This window comes from Macaca fascicularis, chromosome 15, assembly GCF_037993035.2.
Source record: "Macaca fascicularis isolate 582-1 chromosome 15, T2T-MFA8v1.1".
Taxonomy (NCBI): domain Eukaryota; kingdom Metazoa; phylum Chordata; class Mammalia; order Primates; family Cercopithecidae; genus Macaca; species Macaca fascicularis.
In genome coordinates this window covers 19,277,185-19,295,082 of record NC_088389.1, presented here as the reverse complement: position 1 = coordinate 19,295,082, position 17,898 = coordinate 19,277,185, and the positions used below count along the sequence as shown (strand labels likewise).

Sequence of the window (17,898 nt, the reverse complement as noted above, 5' to 3'; positions counted from 1 at the left end):
AGCAGCAGCAGCTTATTTGTACTGAGTGTGTGCTTCACACAGGGTTCTTTAATTCAGCTGAGGATTGTGGAGCACCATACCTTGTGCCAGATCAGTGATTCTCAAACCCTAAACCCCCTGGAGGGTTTGTTAAAACACAGATTGCTGGGCTCCACCCCCAGAGTTTCTGATTTTGTAAGTCTGTAGTGGAGCCTGAGAATTTGCATTTTTTTCTTTTTTCTTTTCTTTTTTTTTCTTTGAGAAAGTCTCGCTCTGTCACCCAGGCTGGAGTACAGTGTCACGATCTCAGTTCACTGCAGCCTCTGCCTCCTGGGTTCAAGAGATTTTTGTGCCTCAGCCTCCCGAGTAGCCGGGACTACAGGCATGTGCCACCACGCCCGGCTAAGTTTTGTTTTTTGGTTTTGTTTGTTTGTTTGTTTTTGAGACAGAGTCTCACTCTGTTGCCCAAGCTGGTGTGCAGTGGTGCCGTCTCCGCTCCCTGCAACCTCTGCCTCCCCGGTTCAAGCGATTCTCCTGCCCCAGCCTCCCGAGTTACACGCACACACCACCACACCAGCCTATTTTTTGTATTTTTAGTAGAGGCGGGTTTTCACCCTGTTGCCCAGGCTAGGAGAGTTTGCATTTTTAACAGGTTATCTGATGATGCGGAGGCTGAGACCAAGGACCACACTTTGAGAACAACTGAGTTCGATGTTCATGGGGAGAAACTAAGAATATGCCCTGGGAAGACATGCTCCAACACAAGGAAACATACATGCCAACAACAAAGACAGTCCCATTGAGCGATAAATTATATGAAGAGAATGAGACCAAGCATGGTGGTTCACACTTGTAATCCCAACACTTTGAGAGACTGGGGTGGCTGGATGGCTTGAGTCTGGGAGTTTGAGACCAGCCTGGGCAACATAGGAGACCCCATCTCTATGATAAATACAGGAATTAACCAACGTGGTGACACATGCCCATAGTCCCAGTTACTCAGAAGGCTGAGGGAGGAGGATAGCTTAAGTTGGAGAGTTGAGGCTGCAGTGAGCTGTATTCACAACACTGCACTCCAGCCTGGGTGGCAGAGGAAGACCCAGTCAAAAAAAAAAAGGAAATGCTGGCTGCAGTGGCTCATGCCTGTAATCACAGCACTTTCAGGGGCCAAGGTGGGAGGACTGCTTGAGCCCAGGAGTTCGGGACCAGTCTAGGCAACAGAGTGAGACCCCGTCTCTTCAAAAAAAAAAAAAAAAAAATCTTTAAATTAGCCAGGTGTGGTGGTGCACACCTGTAGTTTCGGCTACTCAGGAGGCTGAGGTGGGAGGATCACTTGAGCCAGGAAGGTCGAGGCTGTAGTGAGCTGGGATCGAGCCACTGCACTCCAGCCTGGGCAACAGAGTGAGACCGTATTTTTTAAAAAATTTTTTAAATTTAAAAGTAGGAAGCTACTGGAGTTTGGGAGCCGACAGGAGGGATTCCAGAGGGAAGGAGAAATGAAAGATGGAAGATAAGTTTTGGGTGCTGAGCCTTGGGAAGGCTTACAGCAGTCAGGTCCCTGTCCAGAAGTGGGTGGCATCGGATAACGCAAGGGCTCACGTGCCCTGGGAACATCTGTCTTTCATGCGAACTTTACAAACACTCCAAAAGGAAAGCACGAGTCCCCCATCTTACAGGTGAGGAAACTGAGGCACACAGAGATGAAGGGACACGCCCAAGGCCCTACGGCTCACAGGACAGGACCTGCGTCCGTGCGAGGAACCCACGCGCCTCGCCCTGGCCCCGTTGCTCCTGCGGGCTGCGAGCGAGACCCACCCTGGCGCGCGGGCAGGGATGCCCTTGGGAGAGCCGCCCGACCACGGGGAGGCCCCGCGGACGGCGGGCGGGGCGGGGCGGGGTGCCCCCTCCGCCCTAGCTCCGCCCCCAGCGGCGCTGGAAGGGGCGCGAGGCGGGCAGCAGGGTGCAGGCGCGAGGCGCGGGGCAGGCAGAGCGGGCTACGGCGCGGAGCTCTCAGTGCAGCCCGCGCTTCCTGGCGTCCGTGCCTGGCCGCCTGTGCCCGCCGTGCCCGTGGCGCCATGGCCGCGGCCGCTCTCCCGCTCCGGCCGCTGCTCCTGCTGCTGCTGCTGCTGCTGCTGCTGCTGCTGCTGAGCGGCCGCCCCGCGCGCGCCGACAGTAAGGTAAGCGCGCCCCTCGGACCGGCGCGGCTCGGCGGGGAGCTGGGCGCGAGGGGGCGCTGTGGTGGGGGTGCAGCCCGGGAGGGAGCCTGGGGCCAGGGCGGAGGAACCGAACTTGGGACTTCTCAGCACTGAAGCCGCAGGGGCAGGGGCCGCGAGAGAGGAGAGCGTAGGGGAAGAAGCGCTGGAGATGTAGGGATGCTCGGGACCCGGGGCCTGAGGAAGGGGCGCTGGGACAGGGTCCGAGTTCCGGAGGGGTCGGGGGATTCCCCGGAGTGCTGGCCAGGCTCGGGGTTCGTAGGGGAAGCTCCTGGCAACTCTTACCCAGCGACTCCCAGGCTTGCAGCAAGCCATGGGCCACGGCTTTCACGGTCCGCTGGGGACTGGGGGTCCCTTCTACCCGACGAACGCAGCCGGGCTGGCCACTCGCCTGGCCTCTGATGTTCTTGCCAAAGACTGGGTGCACCCCCTGGAGGACTAGGTAGCTCCAGAAGTGGTCTGAGCTGTTCTCTGCTGTGGCTAAGAGGATCTGCTCTGGTGTCAAGCCGACCTGGGTTCAGTCGCACATCCGCTTCTCAGCCGGTGCCATCACCTTTCTGAGCCTTCCTCTATTCACCTGTGGATACAGGAAGAACCATGGGACCCACTCCCTGCAGTTGATGGTCTCTAGATGCGGTGTGGTCATGCCTGTAAAATACTTAGCACCAGAGCACTTGGGGTGTTCTGGAAATGACTCCCTGATGGCCAGGCTCAGTGGCTCATACCTGTAATCCTAGCACTTTGGGAGGCCGTGGCGGGTGGATCGCTTGAGGTCAGGAGTTCAGGACCAGCCTGGCCAGTATGGTGAAACCCCATCTCTACTAAAAATACAAAAATTAGCTGGGTGCGGTGGCACGAGAACAGTGTAGGCAACAGAGACCCTGTCTCTACAAAAAAAAAAAAAAAAAAAAAAAAATCTTTAAATTGGCCAGGTGTGGTAGTGCACACATGTAATCCCAGCTACTGGGGAGGCTGAGGCAGGAAAATCGCTTGAACCCAGCAGGTGGAGGTTGCACAGTCAGTCGAGATTGTGCCAGTGCACTCCAGCCTGGGGAACAAAGCAAGACTCTGTCTTTAAAAAAAAAAAAAAAAAAAAAGGAAAGGACAGACCTTGGGGAAAGTGAGGAGCAGGACCAGAGCTCTGGTCACAGACCCTGAGGGCAAAAGAGTGACTTCCAATATCTGTCCAGCCTCTTTCCTGGTAGAATGTGAGTGTCCTGCCTGCCCATGGGCAGATAAAAGACAGAGGCCACTAGCCACACGATGAGTATATGAGCAGTGGGCTCTGGCCAACTCTCAGCCTGATTCAGCTCAGGGCATGAAAGCACCCAGGTACAATGCTGCTCAGGTACTCCAGAGACAAGGAGGGAATGAGTATTTTTTCCAATTTACATGTGGGGAAACAGTGGTGTTTACAGAGGCAGCTGGCTTGCACATTTAAAACCCTAAGTTCTGGCCTTCCTCTGCTAATCTTTTGCTGTGTGACCTTGGGCAAATCACTGCCTGCCTCTGATCTTCAGTTTCTTCATCTGAGAAACATCTCCCCAACCTTCCTTCCATATGGGGCCTCTGGGATTCCCTGATCTGGCTCAGGTATGAGGACAAGTGAGTAGAAAATCCTAGATAACCTGATCAGTGCCTTGTCACCACTGGAATCTCTGGCTGGGAGGGATATTTGGTCTTGGACATCCTCTGTGCAGAGAGCTGCAGAGCTTGTGGGGGAGAGCTCACATTCAAAACAAAGCAAAGACAAAGAAAACCCAACACCCTGTTTGTGTAGTGAGTCAGCCAAACACTTGCTAGGTTGTGTGTGTATGGGGGGGGGGTGGTGTTTAGCTGTCCCAGGACAAGCTGGGGCTGGTGGGGTGGAGAGGCACAACCTAGAGCTTGCAGGATGAACAACTGGGGAACTCAGCACAGCCCTCCCCCAGGCACCTCCCCTCCCCACACCACTTCAGCCAGCTGGGAAAAATAAAAATCAAGTGATGGGTGAATTTACTCTGCATTCCTTAGCTCAGCCAGACTCCTGCTGGCTCTGCAGAGAGAGCTGTTTTCATTATCACCCGCTCCCTCCCCCGTCACAACCCCCCCTTCCTCTCCAAGCCCATTCCATTTTCCCTGAGGTGGAGGATGAGCCCTTCGGAGGGCCAGCCTGGGACTTGAAGTCAATGTAGGGCCCTAAAGGGTTAGGTTGGCCCCTCCTCAGGCTTCCTGTTCCTGGGAGCTCCAGTCTCCCCTCTGGCCCAGCACATTCAGGGGTCCAGGGCAGCTCACCCCCAGGACTCTGTTGGTCTCCTTGGCCAGCTCCTCGCTCAACGTGTTTTCTTTTCATGTTTATAACTAGGTCTCTCCTAAACTGGATTTTGAGTTTCCATCTAAGGAAGTGCTTTGTCGGGGCTGGGAGGAGGAGGGGGGCCCCACAGCCTCCCTGGTATTTCTGAAGGGCTGCCCAGCACAGAGGTTGGAATGGACAGACAGGTAACCACATGACACCCAGGCATGGCACCGCAGACCTCTCGGGGGGCTGCTTCTTGCTGTATGTTCTTGGAATGTGGCCGAGAATTTTCCATCTCTACCTCAGTTTCCCCATCTGTGAAAGGGCTGCCGGTGCCTCACTCCCTCCAGCATCAAGGGGTGGGAAGGGGGTCTTTGGTCAGCCTGCTGATCAGGGAGCCAAGGACAAAGGGAAGCCCAAGGCCTGTGGGAGCCCAGCCAGGGGAGCAGGAGGGGCTAGAGCAGGCAGGCGGTAGTGTCCGGGGCTGGATCAGATGTTCCAGGCCAGGCCAGTCCCGGGGGTTTAGGTGTTGCTTCGCCTCCGCTCAGGGAGTTTCCGCCTGTGGGTGTAATTGGAAACAGCCTCTCCGGCAGGCGAGGGCCACATAGTGGTGGAGTCCTCCTTCGACACATCAAGACTGTGAGGCCAGGCCAAGCCCCACTGGGTATCTCTGCAAGGAGGGTCTTATCCCAACACTCCCTTTGGCTGGGGCATCTGGGGCAGAGCCTTGAAGAGCATCATGTGTGCCAAGCCATGTGCCCAGCACTTACATGCAGAATCTTACACATCTCTTGTGCTAACACTCTGAGGCTTCAGCGGCCCCTCCCCATTTTATGATCTTGAACACTGAGGCTCAAAAGAGTCTGATTGAGGTTGTTCAAAACTCCTAAACAGTGGGAGCCTGAATAGTTGAAGCCCTGGAGCCTCTAGGAAGCCTCCAGATAGCCTGGGGAGCCAGAAAGCATCTGAACCATAGGGTTGGAGTAGGGCCTAGGCATCTGCAGCTCCCAGGTACACTCGCAGGCAATTCTGAGGCATGGCCCCCAGTTGAGAACTCATGGAGCGAGTAGGGATCCATGGAGGTTTGTGGAGCAAGAGTAAAGTAGATTACCAAAGAGGAGCTTTTGGGAGATTCGTCCAACACAGGAAGCTGCTGTGTTGTCCAGGCAGCAGTTAATGTGGCCTGAACTAGGGCTATGGCTGTGGAGTGGAGAGCAGGGGACAGAGGTCGGAGATATTTAGGATGAAGGGTCAGAAGAACACGATGACTGACAGATTATCCAGGGTAAGAGGGAGGCTCAGAGATCCAGGCTGGGCAGGAGGGCAGGTAGACATGAGTCTGGGAGAAGATGCTGGGTCCAGTCTTGAGTGGATTGAGTTTGGGGTACGTCTGGGCATCCGGGGGAGGTGCTTAACTGGCACTGTGCTCATGTTCTCGGGGAGGTCTTTGCCTCATGGTGAGGTGGGGCTGGCCATGAGGGAAAAGGGTAGACCCAACTTCAAGATGACACAAGTTGGCCGGGTGCAGTGGCTCACACCTGTAATCCCAGCACTTTGGGAGGCCGAGGTGGGCAGATCACCTGAGGTCAGAAGTTTGAGACCAGCCTGGCAAACACGGTGAAATGCCATCTCTACTAAAAATACAAAAATTAGCTGAGCGTGGTGGCACGCACCTGTAATCCTGGCTACTCAGGAGGCTGAGGCAAGAGAATCACTTGAACCTGGGAGGCAAAAGAGGTTGCAGTGAGCTAAGATCGCACCATTGCACTCCAGCCTGGGCAACAGAGCAAGAATCTGGCAAAAAAAAAAAAAAAAAAAAGACACAAGTTGAGCCTATTCAGTTGCTGGAACATTTCACAGCTTGAATGCCCTCTCTACTCTAGCTAGACTCATCCATCTGTCTGCAGAAGAATCTCAAATACACCTTCATCTCACTGTGGAATTTCCTTGCAAATACCTGAGTATCTTTTTAAGCACAAACCACTCCTACTTCTGGGGACTTTGGCATCAGTGTGTGCTAAGCAAGCCTACAGGGAGAGATGCAGGGCCAAGGCAGGGGCTTTCCTGCTTGGCACAACTCCAGATTTCGTGCCAAGGGCAGGATGGGCTGGGCCTGGTAGGAGCCCCAGGTTCTGTGCCCCCCAGGGACCCTCTCTACAGACCCATCTGTCCCAGCCCAGTTGCTCAGGGAGAAGCCCCTGTCTGGTGACTGTGGGTGGGCATGGGAGGGGCAACATGTAAACCAAGTTTTGGAGTCAGGCCATGCTGTGTGACCCTGGGCAAGCCCCTAGTCTTCTGTGATGCTCAGCTTTCTCCTCTCTAAGGTGGGGTTATCGTGAGAGCACAGAGAGGTAGAAAATAATGAGCAAAATGGCAGGAAGAGTTAACAGCAGTGATTTTGATAGCAGGTGCGCCTTAGAGAGCAGCTCTTCTGTGCCAGGCTCTATGCTGAGGCCCTGCATGCATTGATTGTTCAGACTCACCCTAAACTTATGACAAAGGGACTGTGATTCTCCCCATTTTACAGAGGAGGAAGCTGAGGCTCAGAGGGGTCAAAGCCAAGCAGGGAGGAGGTATGGGAACTGGGAGTTGAGCCCGGGTCTGGCTCTTCCCCCTGGCGCTCTGCTGCCCTCCAGCCAAGCACAGGATGTAGCAGTCACAGGAAGGGGGATCCTGCCTGGGTGCCTGGCAGCCGGCGCTGGGAGCAGAGGCCTTATTCCAACTCCTGGCCCTTGTCAGGGCCTTGGCCGCCCCCATCAGGAGGTAGCACCTCATCTGAGGAAGGAAGGAATGTCACGGTCCGATGTGGAGGCAGCTGCTGGTGCGGGTGGGTGTTGGGAGTATGGGTGGGTCCCCAGGAAGAAGCTTCCCTGGCCTGGCCACACAGAACACACCCACATCTACCCGCTAGGCTCTTGACCCCATCTGGGGGAGTGGGTGGAGTGGCAAAGGGTCCCAGCAGAGCTGGGAAGGGGACCCGGGAGTCTTGAAAGACAGGCAGAGTTAGGGCACTAACAGAGGCCTGAGGAATGTACAGGACCCTGAGCCTGACTCTTGGTGTTCACAGGCAGGGAAGAATTGGCCCGGAGTACACTTCACCCACCGAGAACCCAGGACACACCCACAGCCACCCTCCTCCCCACACTCCCAACCTCTCACTTTCCCCTGCCCCTCCACAGGCTGCAGAAAAAGCAGTGGGGGCAGGCACAGTAGCTCACGCCTGTAATCCCAGCACTTTGGGAGGCCGAGTTGGGAGGACTGCTTGAGCCCAGGAGTTTGAGACCAGCATGACCAACATGGTGAAACCCCATCTCTACAAAAAATACAAAAATTAGCCGGACATGGTGGCACATGCCTGTAGTCTCAGCTACTTGGGAGGTTGAGGTGGGAGGATCGCCTGATCCCAGGAGGTCAAGGCTGCAGTGAGCTGTGATAAGGCCACTCCACTCCAGCCTGGGTAACAGAGCAAGACCTGTCTCAAAATAATAATAAGAAGAAGAAGGAGAAGGAGAAGGAGAAGAAGACTGGTTCACACTTAAGATGGACTCAATATGTGCTAGGCCCTGTTCTTTACTTTTGTTAACTCATTTAATCCTCACAACAACCTCATGATGTGAAAGCCCATTTTACAGATGAGGAAACAAAAGCACAGAAATATCAAGTTGCCTACAATCTCATTGAGGCTCCAGATGCCATGCTCTTAACCTTGTGCTCTAGCATGTCTGCAAAATGCAGGCTCATTTACCCAACAGATATTTACAGAGCTCCTACTGTAGGCCAGGCAAACACTGTTATGAAGACACAGGAGGAAACCAGACAAAGGCCCTGCCTCTAATGGTACCTATTGCGAGGGGGAGACAGAATATACACAAAAACAGGTCTCATATTTCAGGTAGTAATCGGTTCAGTAAAGAAAACAAAGCCACTAGATGAAGGGATAGAGAGTAGCAGGAGGTGAGCAGTCAGGGAAGGCTTCTCAGAGGAGGTGACACGTGAGCAGAGAACTAAGTGATATAAGGAAGTGAACCATGGAAATATTGGGGGATAGGAGTTTCTGGGGAGGGTATGGCATATACAAAAGCCCTGAGGCTGGAGTAGAGAGAGCCGTAGAAAGGGAAGGTCAATAAGGAGTGGTTCAAGAGAGAGTATCAACTCACATGAGCCTTGAAGGCCATGGTAAGGGCTTTGAAGGTCACAACACCTCCCCAACACACACAGAGGTAGGTTTGTTTTGTTTTGTTTTGTTTTGTTTTGTTTTGTCTGAGACAGAGTCTTGCTCTGTTGCCCAGGCTGGAGTGAAGTGCGTGATCTTGGCCCACTGCAATCTCCGCCTCCCGGGTTCAAGTGATTCACCTGCCTCAGCCTCCTGAGTAGCTGGGATTACAGACGCCCGCCACCACGCCCGGCTAATTTTTGTATTTTTAGTAGAGACAGAGTTTCACCATGTTGGCCAGGCTGGCCTCGAACTCTTGACCTCAGGTGATCCACCTGCCTTGGCCTCTTAAAGTGCTGGGATTACAGGCATGAGCCACCGTGCCCAGCCAGAGGTATTATTTTAAAGTGTAATGCATGTGAAACCTGGTGTATAAGTGATCAATAAAAGGTCTCCATAATTTTTATTATCATAGTAAAGCAAACATAACAAAAATTATCATTTTTAAGTATACACTTCAGTAGCATTTGGTACATTCACAATATCATGCAACCATCACCGCTATCTATTAATAGTTCCAGAACATCTTTGTCATCCCAAAAGGAAACCCCATACCAATTAAGCCGCCACTCCCCATTTCCGTCTCTCTCTAACTCCTGGAAGCCACTAATCTGTTTACTGTCTCTATGGACTTGCCTCTCCTGGATACAGCATTTCATATTAATGGAACCATATAATATATGGCCTTTTGTGTCTGGCTTCTCTCACTTAACATAATATTTCAAGATTTATCCATGTTGTAGCTTGAATCAGTACTGCATTCCTTTTACTGGTTTTTTTTTTTTTTTGAGACAGAGTCTTACTCTGTTGCCCAGGCTGGAGTACAGTGGCCTGATCATGGCTCAGTGCAGGCTTGACCTCCCAAGCTCAAGTGATCCTCCCACCTCAGCCTCCCTAGTAGCTGGGACTACAGGCTTGCGCCACCATGCCCACTTAATTTTTGTATTTTTAAAAGAGACAGGGTTTCACCATGTTGGCCAGGCTGGTCTCGAACTCCCAACCTCAGGTGATCCACCCACCTCAGCCTCCCAAAGTGCTGGGATTATAGGCATGAGCCACTGTGCCCAGCCCTACGTTCCTTTTTATGGCTGAATATTTCTCTATTCGGTTGATGGACATTTGGGTTGTTTCTACCTTGTGGCTACTGGGAATAATGCTGCTGTGGACATTCACTTCCAACTCTTTGTTTGGATACCCATTTTCAGTTCTCTTGGGTATATACCCAGGAGTAGAATTATTGGATCTTATGGGAATTTTATGTTTAACTTATTGAGGAATCGCCAAACTTTTTCACAGCGCATTATTTAAATTGTCGAGCCAGCTGAGGTGGCACATACTGTAATCCCAGAACTTTGAGAGGCCAAGGCAGGAGGATCACTTGTGGCCAGGAGTTCAAGACCAGCCTGGGCAACATAGTGAGATCCCATCTCTACAGAAAATTTAAAAATTAGCCGAGCGTGGTGTCATGCACTTATAATCTCAGCTACTTGGGAAGCTGATGCAGGAGGATTGCTTGAGCCCAGGAGTTTGAGGTTACAGTGAACTATGATCCCACCACTGCATTCCAACCTGGGCCAAACAGCAAGACCCTCTTTCTACAAAAAACAAAACAACACGAAAAGACTGGGCGCATTGGCTCATGCATGTAATCCTAGGACTTTGGGAGATGGAAGAGGGAGGGTCACTTGAACCCAGGAATTCAAGACTAACCTGGGCAATATGGCGAAACCCCATCTTTACAAAATATACAAAAATTAGCTGGGCGGGCCGGGCGCGGTGGCTCAAGCCTGTAATCCCAGCACTTTGGGAGGCCGAGACGGGCGGATCACGAGGCCAGGAGATCGAAACCATCCTGGCTAACACGGTGAAACCCCGTCTCTATTAAGAAATACAAAAAACTAGCCGGGCATGGTGGCGGGCGCCTGTAGTCCCAGCTACTCGGGAGGCTGAGGCCGGAGAATGGTGTGAACCCGGGAGGCGGAGCTTGCAGTGAGCTGAGATCCGGCCACTGCACTCCAGCCTGGGCGACAGAGCGAGACTCCGTCTCAAAAAAAAAAAAAAAAAAAAAAAAAAAAAAAAAATTAGCTGGGCATGGTGGCACATGCCTGTAGTCCCAGCTACTAGGGAGGCTGAGGTGGGAGGATCACTTGAGCCTGGGAGGTCAAGGCTGCAATGAGCCATGAGCAGGCCACTGCACTCCAGCCTGGGCAACAGAGAGAGACCCTGTCTTTAAAAATACACACACAGAGACATAGACACACACACACACACACACACACACACACACACACAGCTATTATTATTAAAAGGCCTTCACCACCTCTAATTGCACCCCCTCCCACCCGCCAAACACTCTCATCCCAAGGCTGGCTGGCCAGCTGGCTTCTGCCATCTCTCCGTTCCTCCCTGCCATAGCACTGCCTAGTAGTAACTCACTGGAGCCCCTCTTGCTCCCCCCAACAGGTGTTTGGGGACCTGGACCAGGTGAGGATGACCTCAGAGGGCTCCGACTGCCGTTGCAAGTGCATCATGCGGCCCCTGAGCAAGGATGCTTGCAGCCGAGTACGCAGTGGGCGGGCGCGCGTGGAGGACTTCTACACGGTGGAGACCGTGAGCTCGGGCACTGACTGCCGCTGTTCCTGTACCGCGCCTCCCTCCTCTCTCAATCCCTGTGAGAATGAGTGGAAGATGGAGAAACTCAAAAAGCAGGCGCCCGAGCTCCTCAAGGTAGACTTGGTGGGGTGATGGAGGGAGTAAGGGCCTATCATGAGCTGGAGCCTGCTGTCTTGCCAGTGAAAATTCCACATGCTCTGTGAGGCGGGTGCTGTTACTGCCCCATTTCACAGATGAGGAAACTGTGGCTCCCTGAGGGGAAGCCACTTTTTGCCAGGAAGTGACAGAGGCAGGATTCTTCTGCTAGTTTATCACCTATTCCAATGTCTTGTATTTTACCCAAACCAATTCAACTGTTGGCACCTAGCTATACTTTAAATTTTGTGGCAGTGTATTGTTTTTATTTTATTTTATTTTATTTTATCTATTTCTTGAGAAAGAGTCTCGCTCTGTCGCCCAGGCTGGAATGCAGTGGCATGATCTCGGCTTGCTGCAACCTCCATCCCCCGGGTTCAAGCGATTCTCCTGCCTCAGCCTCCTTCGTGACTGGGATTACAGACACGCACCACCACACCCGGCAAACTTTTGTATTTTTAGTAGAGACAGGGTTTCAACGTGTTGCCCAGGCTGACCTCAAGTGAACTGCCTGCCTCGGCCTCCCAAAGTGCTGGGATTACAAGCATGAGCCACCATGCCTGGCCTTCTCTGAGTTCTTAAACCATACTGTGAAATATAGGATCATCTCCTCATTTTAGAGGTGAGAAAACTGAGGTTGAGAGAACTTAGGTAACTTGCCCAACCTCACATAATGATGGACAGCCTCCATGCTTTTGTGCAAATTAGAAACTTTCCACCAGGCATGGTAGCTCATGCCTGTAATCCCAGCACTTTGGGAGGCTGAGGCTGGAGGATCACCTGAGGTGAGGAGTTTGAGACCAGCCTGGCCAACATGATGAAACGCTGTCTCCACTAAAAATACAAAAAATTAGCCAGGCATGGTGGCGGGTACCTGTAATCCCAGCTACTCAGGAGGCTGATGCAGGAGAATCACTTGAACCCAGGAGGCAGAAGCTGCAGTGAGCTGAGATCACGCCACTGCACTCCAGCCTGAATGACAGAGTGAGACTCGGTCTCAAAAACAAATAAAGAAACTCAGGCCGGGTGCGGTGGCTCATACCTGTAATCCCAGCACTTTGGGAGGCTGAGGCGGGTAGATCACAAGGTCAGGAGTTCGAGAGCACCCTGGCCAACATGGTGAAACCTCATCTCTACTAAAAATCCAAAAATTAACCCCGCGTGGTGGTGCACATCTGTAATCCCAGCTACTTGGGAGGTTGAGGCAGGAGAATTGCTTGAACCCAGGAGGCAGAGGTTGCAGTGAGCCGAGATCGCACCATTGCACTCCAGCCTGGTCAACAAGAGCAAGACTCCATTTCAAAAAAAGAAAAGAAACCCTTGAGGTCCCGTAGGAAGATGAGAAGAGCCACCCGCTCTGGGCAACACAGCCCCGTACCAGGGCCCCCCGCCAGGACCCATGGTTTGGTTAGACATGTCTGCGATAGATGTCAGTCCCCACAGCCAGTGGGCACCTTCATGCCATTTGTGCCATGCTCAGGTAGGTGCTTAGTGGGTCTGGTGGAGCTAAGATTTAAACCCAGGTCCTGCTGCATCCAGAGCATGAGTTCTAAACCACCTTGCTTTCCTGTCTTCCTTTTTGTAAAGGACCAGATTGTTTGGTGTCTTTTTTTTTTTTTTTTTTTTTTTTTGAGGCTGGATCTTGCTCTGTTGCCAGGCTGCAGCACAGTGGTGCAAACACAGTTCACTGCAGCCTCAACCTCCTAGGCTCAAGCAATCCTCCCACCTCAGCCTCCCAAGTAGCTGAGACCACAGGCTCAGCTAATTTTAAAAACGTTTGTAGGCCGGGCGCAGTGGCTCATACCTGTAATCCCAGCACTTTGGGAGGCCAAGGTGGGCGGATCACGAGGTCAGGAGATCGAGACCATCCTGGCAAACACGGTGAAACCCCGTCTCTACTAAAAATACAAAAAAATTAGCCAGGTGTGGTGGCGGGCGCCTGTAGTCCCAGCTGCTCAGGAGGCTGAGCCAGGAGAATGGTGTGAACCCGGGAGGCAGAGGTTGCAGTGAGCCAAGATTGCGCCACTGCCACTGCACTCCAGCCTGGGTGACAGAGGGAGACTCCATCTCAAAAAAAAAAAAAAATGTTTGTGGAGATGGAGTCTTGCTGTGTTGCTCAGGCTGTTCTCAAACTCCTGGGCTCAGGCAGTCCTCCCCCCTCAGCCTCCCAAAATGCTGGAATTACAGGCGTGGGTCACTGTGCCTTTCCAGTTTGGTGCCTTTTGAAAGTATGTTTTTCTTTTATAAACTACATCTATTTTGCCTGTTTGGTGTCAGAAACTGTGAAAGGTCTGAGATGTTACCCTACTTGTAAGCTAACAAGTTAGCCTGCCAGTTTCATGGAAGCTGGCAGAAGATGCAGCCTCCTGGTTCAAAGACAAAGGACTTTATTACAGCAATTGCCAGGTTTCCCCGGCTCCAATTGCCATGGGCTAATGCAGTGAGGGTCAGATAACACCTGCATGTATAATAATGTGTGTTACAGAGAGGAGCCCTGAGCTTAGAGAATCTGAGTCTTTTGTAACAGGCACCAAGGATGCCTGCTCTTTCCTCTGGAAAGAAACAGTGTCTGTCTTCCAGAGCTGTTCACTATACAGCTAGATGGCTCAGCACGGAGACAGTCAGTGCCTCTGCACGTAAGTCACTCAGAAAAGCAAGAGATCCGTGAAGAACTGTCTCCCAACGCGTGGCTAAAAATGTTTTCTTTAAATTCAACTTTAGTTTTGTTTTTGTAATGCCTGAATGAATGCCAAGCTCTCAGAATTGGGTGGGGAGTCAGGGGGAATGAATTTTAAGCAAAGTGGCATCTTGACAGCTTGGCAGTCCCTGGATCACACTGTCTCCGTGGGTCTCACTTAGGACCCCGCAGACTCAAGGCACCCAGGCCATAGGCCAGTCTTCAGTTATAGGAACAAACCCAATTTCTGCTCAAGTCAACTTCTCGATAACTGAATTGTACACGTTTGACACGAGGACACAAAGCCCTTTCATAAACGCTGGCTCATTTAATCCTTGCTACAACCCTTTGGAGAGGGGACTTATGGTACCAGCTTTACTAGTGGGAGAATCTGAGGCCCAAAGAGGGGCTGTGGCCTGCAAGAAAGTGTGGCAGTACTAAGATTTTTTTTTTTTTTTTTTTGAGACAGAGTCTCACTTTATCACCCAGGCTGGAATGCAGTGGCGCAAACTCAGCTCACTGCAACCTCCACCCTGCTCCCCCTTTCAAGCGATTCTTATCTCAGCCTCCTGAGTAGCTGGGATTACGGGCGTGCGCCACCATGCCTGGCTCATTTTTTTTTTTTTATTTTTAGTAGAGATGGGTTTTTGCCATGTTGACCAGGCTGGTTTCAAACTCCTGAACTCAAGTGATCCACCTCCCTCGGCCTCCCAGTGTGCTGGGACTACAGGCGTGAGCCAAGTATTAAGATTCGAGCCCAGGAATTCTCTACTTTGTCCCCTGCCCATTGAAGGGTCATGAGACCTCTTTCTTAGCCAGGAGCCCGCAATCCCTTATGCCTTCTCAGTGCACAGCTGCCACAGGGCTCTGGGTCAGCAGAGCTGGCTTAGGGTAATGGGGGATTGACCCGGCAGGTGGGGCTGGAGGACGAGGAGAGGATACGCTGCCTCACTGGTACCCCAAGGGTGGGAGTGGGTACACTTTCAGAGACCCCCCAAGAGGAGAAGGCGGCAGAGGCAGTAGGAGAGAGGGCTGGGGCTTCCTCCTGTTCAGTTTGGCTCCCCCTCCCTCGGCAGGACATTCTCTCTAAGCATCCCCCAAAGGAGGAGGCTAAGGGGAGCCCATGGGATGGGGCTGGGGCACCTACCCTATATCCCATCCCATCTCTACCCCAGCCCTTCCCCTCAAGCTAATAACTCCAGCTGTGGTTTGTCCTCAGCAGCACGGCTATGGTAGGAGACACACTTTGAGTAGCATGACTACTGTCCCCATCTTGTCTGGGGGTTGGAAGGTGCCTGTCACCTCCCCACTCCTTTTTCTTCCTGATGGGACCAGACATGGATCCTGCCTCGAAGAGTCCCCAGGCTTGTGAGGACACAGCTGCTGACCCCAGTAATGGCAGGGTGATCAGTGCTGGGCCAAGGGACATCCCAGGGACTGTGGGAGCCCCAAGGAGGGGATAGAAGGATAGAGCCGGGCCTTGAAAGATGTGTAGGAGTCCCTGAGGCAGAGAGGAAAGAGGGCATTTCTGGGTAATGGCAAGCGGGGTGGGTGTGGCACCGGCTTTCTCTCTTCTCTGGCCACACCCGCACCTGTGACTTCCTCTAGCACAGCGCTTCTCAAGCTATCTGTGGTGAAGGGCCAGTTTCTTAAAGATTAAAGTTCTCGCCGGGCGCGGTGGCTCAAGCCTGTAATCCCAGCACTTTGGGAGGCCGAGACGGGCAGATCACAAGGTCAGGAGATCGAGACCATCCTGGCTAACACGGTGAAACCCCGTCTCTACTAAAAAATACAAAAAACTAGCCGGGCGAGGTGGCGGGCGCCTGTGGTCCCAGCTACTCCGGAGGCTGAGGCAGGAGAATGGCGTAAACCCGGGAGGCGGAGCTTGCAGTGAGCTGAGATCAGGCCACTGCACTCCAGCCTGGGCGACAGAGCCAGACTCAGTCTCAAAAAAAAAAAAAAAAAAAAAAAAGATTAAAGTTCTCTCAAGAGCCAATAGTTTCGTAAAATGCTATACAAATGAATTATTAGAAAAACTAAATGAGGCAGACCAGGCGCAGTGCATCACGCTTGTAATCCCAGCACTTTGGGAGGCCGAGGCGAGTGGATCACCTGAGGTCAGGAGTTTGAGACCAGCCTGGCCAACATGGCGAAACCCTGTCTCTACTAAAACTACAAAAAATTAGCCAGGTGTGGTGGCACACACCTGTAATCCCAGCTACTTCAGAGGCTGAGGCAGGAGAATTGCTTGAACCTGGGAGGCAGAGGTTGCAGTGAATGGAGATCACGCCATTGCACTCCAGCCTGGGCGACAGAGCGAGACTCCATCTCAAAAAAAAAAAAAAAGAAAAATGAAATGAAACAAAGGCAGACATACACAGGATAAATCTAGTGTTTTAGTGTGAGAGTCCACAGAGATAAAATTGCTCTGTCAAGTGCTATAAAAGTTCCTACCTACTCCCATTTTCTATAATGATTGTACCACAGGCTGGTATTAAGCAGTTTGAACCTGTGCTGCTCAGCAGATCGCACATTGAGTGGCATGGCTGGAAGCACCATCTTTCTCCTCTCCTCCAGGTCATAGCACAGGCTGCTCCCTTTACTTGGCATGTCCTTTCCTGGGCAACTTTGCTTAATTAGTGCTCCTCCTACAGAGCTCGGCCCAAACAAAACTTCCTTCTGGCAGCCTTTCCTGATCCACACCTGCACCCAGAAAAGATCAGCACCCATCATTAATGATCTGGTCACCTGTGTGTCAGTCACTACCTGTGCCCCTGATTCTGGCACCTGTGTGTCACTGCTTGTGTCCCCGATCTAGGCACATGTGTGTCACTACCTGTGCCCCTGATTCAGGCACCTGTGTGTCACTACCTGTGTCCCCTGATCTGGATGCCTGTGTGTCACTACCTTTGTCCCCTGATCTGGGCATCTGTGTGTCACTGTGTCCTTGGCAGCCTGTGAGGGACCAGGGTGCCCCACGTTGGTCTTGCTTATCACTGTCCTCAGTGCCTGGCTGAGTAAGAATGTGCTGGCCTGGAGGAGGGTGGCACGGGCAGATCATGGAGGGGTCAGATGCCAGACTCAGGAGATGAGAAGCCACATGTGGGCAGTGGGGAGCCACAGAGAGTCATCTTGCAAGGGACCGACCCTCGCCAAAGCCAGTGTTGGTGGCCGCAAAGGCACCAGAGTGAAGCCGGGAGCTTCCCATGTAGCCCCTGGGAGGAGCAATCAGCGCTGCTGGGCTTCATGAAGGCCGCTCTGTGTCCACGCAATGCTGAGCTCTGTCCAGACACAACTGCTCCTTACCACGGCCCTATTGCCCCATTTCTTAACACAGAAAACTGAGACACAGAAGCGTCTGTGGGCATGGTTCTCAATCTGTGTTCCATAGAGCCCCAGGGGTCCCATGCAGACCCTCGGGGCCAAAGCCAGGTTGTGGGAGAGCAGAGAAGCCACTGAGCCTATCTTTGCTTCCAGCAGAGACTCCCACCCCCGTCTCTGTTTTAGAGATCAGCTTCTGCTCAAAGAAAAGCTCTCTGGCTTAAAACAGTTTGAGTACCCCCTGGGAAGGTGGGAGTAAAACTGTTTTGGAAACAGCCAGCCAGGACCAGACTGGAGCACTGGCCTGTGCAGGCCCTGGGAAATGCCGGAGGGCTCAGGGTGGGGCTACGCGTGAGGGTGGGCCCGAGGAACTGCCCTTCCCAAGAAGCCAGGGAAGGCTAATTTCCCAACCAGCCCCTTGTGCCAACGTCTCCCTGACACTCTGGCATTTTGGCCATCTGGAGGGAGTGTT

General features: G+C 52.6%; 1 protein-coding gene across 2 annotated transcripts in view; it reads left to right on the top strand.

The window, feature by feature from the left end:
• The first annotated feature begins 1,941 nt into the window (after positions 1–1,941).
• Positions 1,942–17,898, top strand: part of OLFML2A (olfactomedin like 2A) — a 38,168-nt gene continuing 22,211 nt past the window's right edge. The window contains exons 1-2 of one of the 2 annotated variants that reach the window (XM_065530081.1): positions 1,942–2,156; positions 11,144–11,164. In XM_065530081.1, coding sequence (XP_065386153.1) covers positions 2,055–2,156; positions 11,144–11,164 — 123 coding nt within the window. In that variant the 5' untranslated portion in view covers positions 1,942–2,054. Of the gene's footprint in view, positions 2,157–11,143; positions 11,408–17,898 lie in introns of both variants that reach the window. The other variant, XM_045373806.2, reaches the window with a different exon arrangement.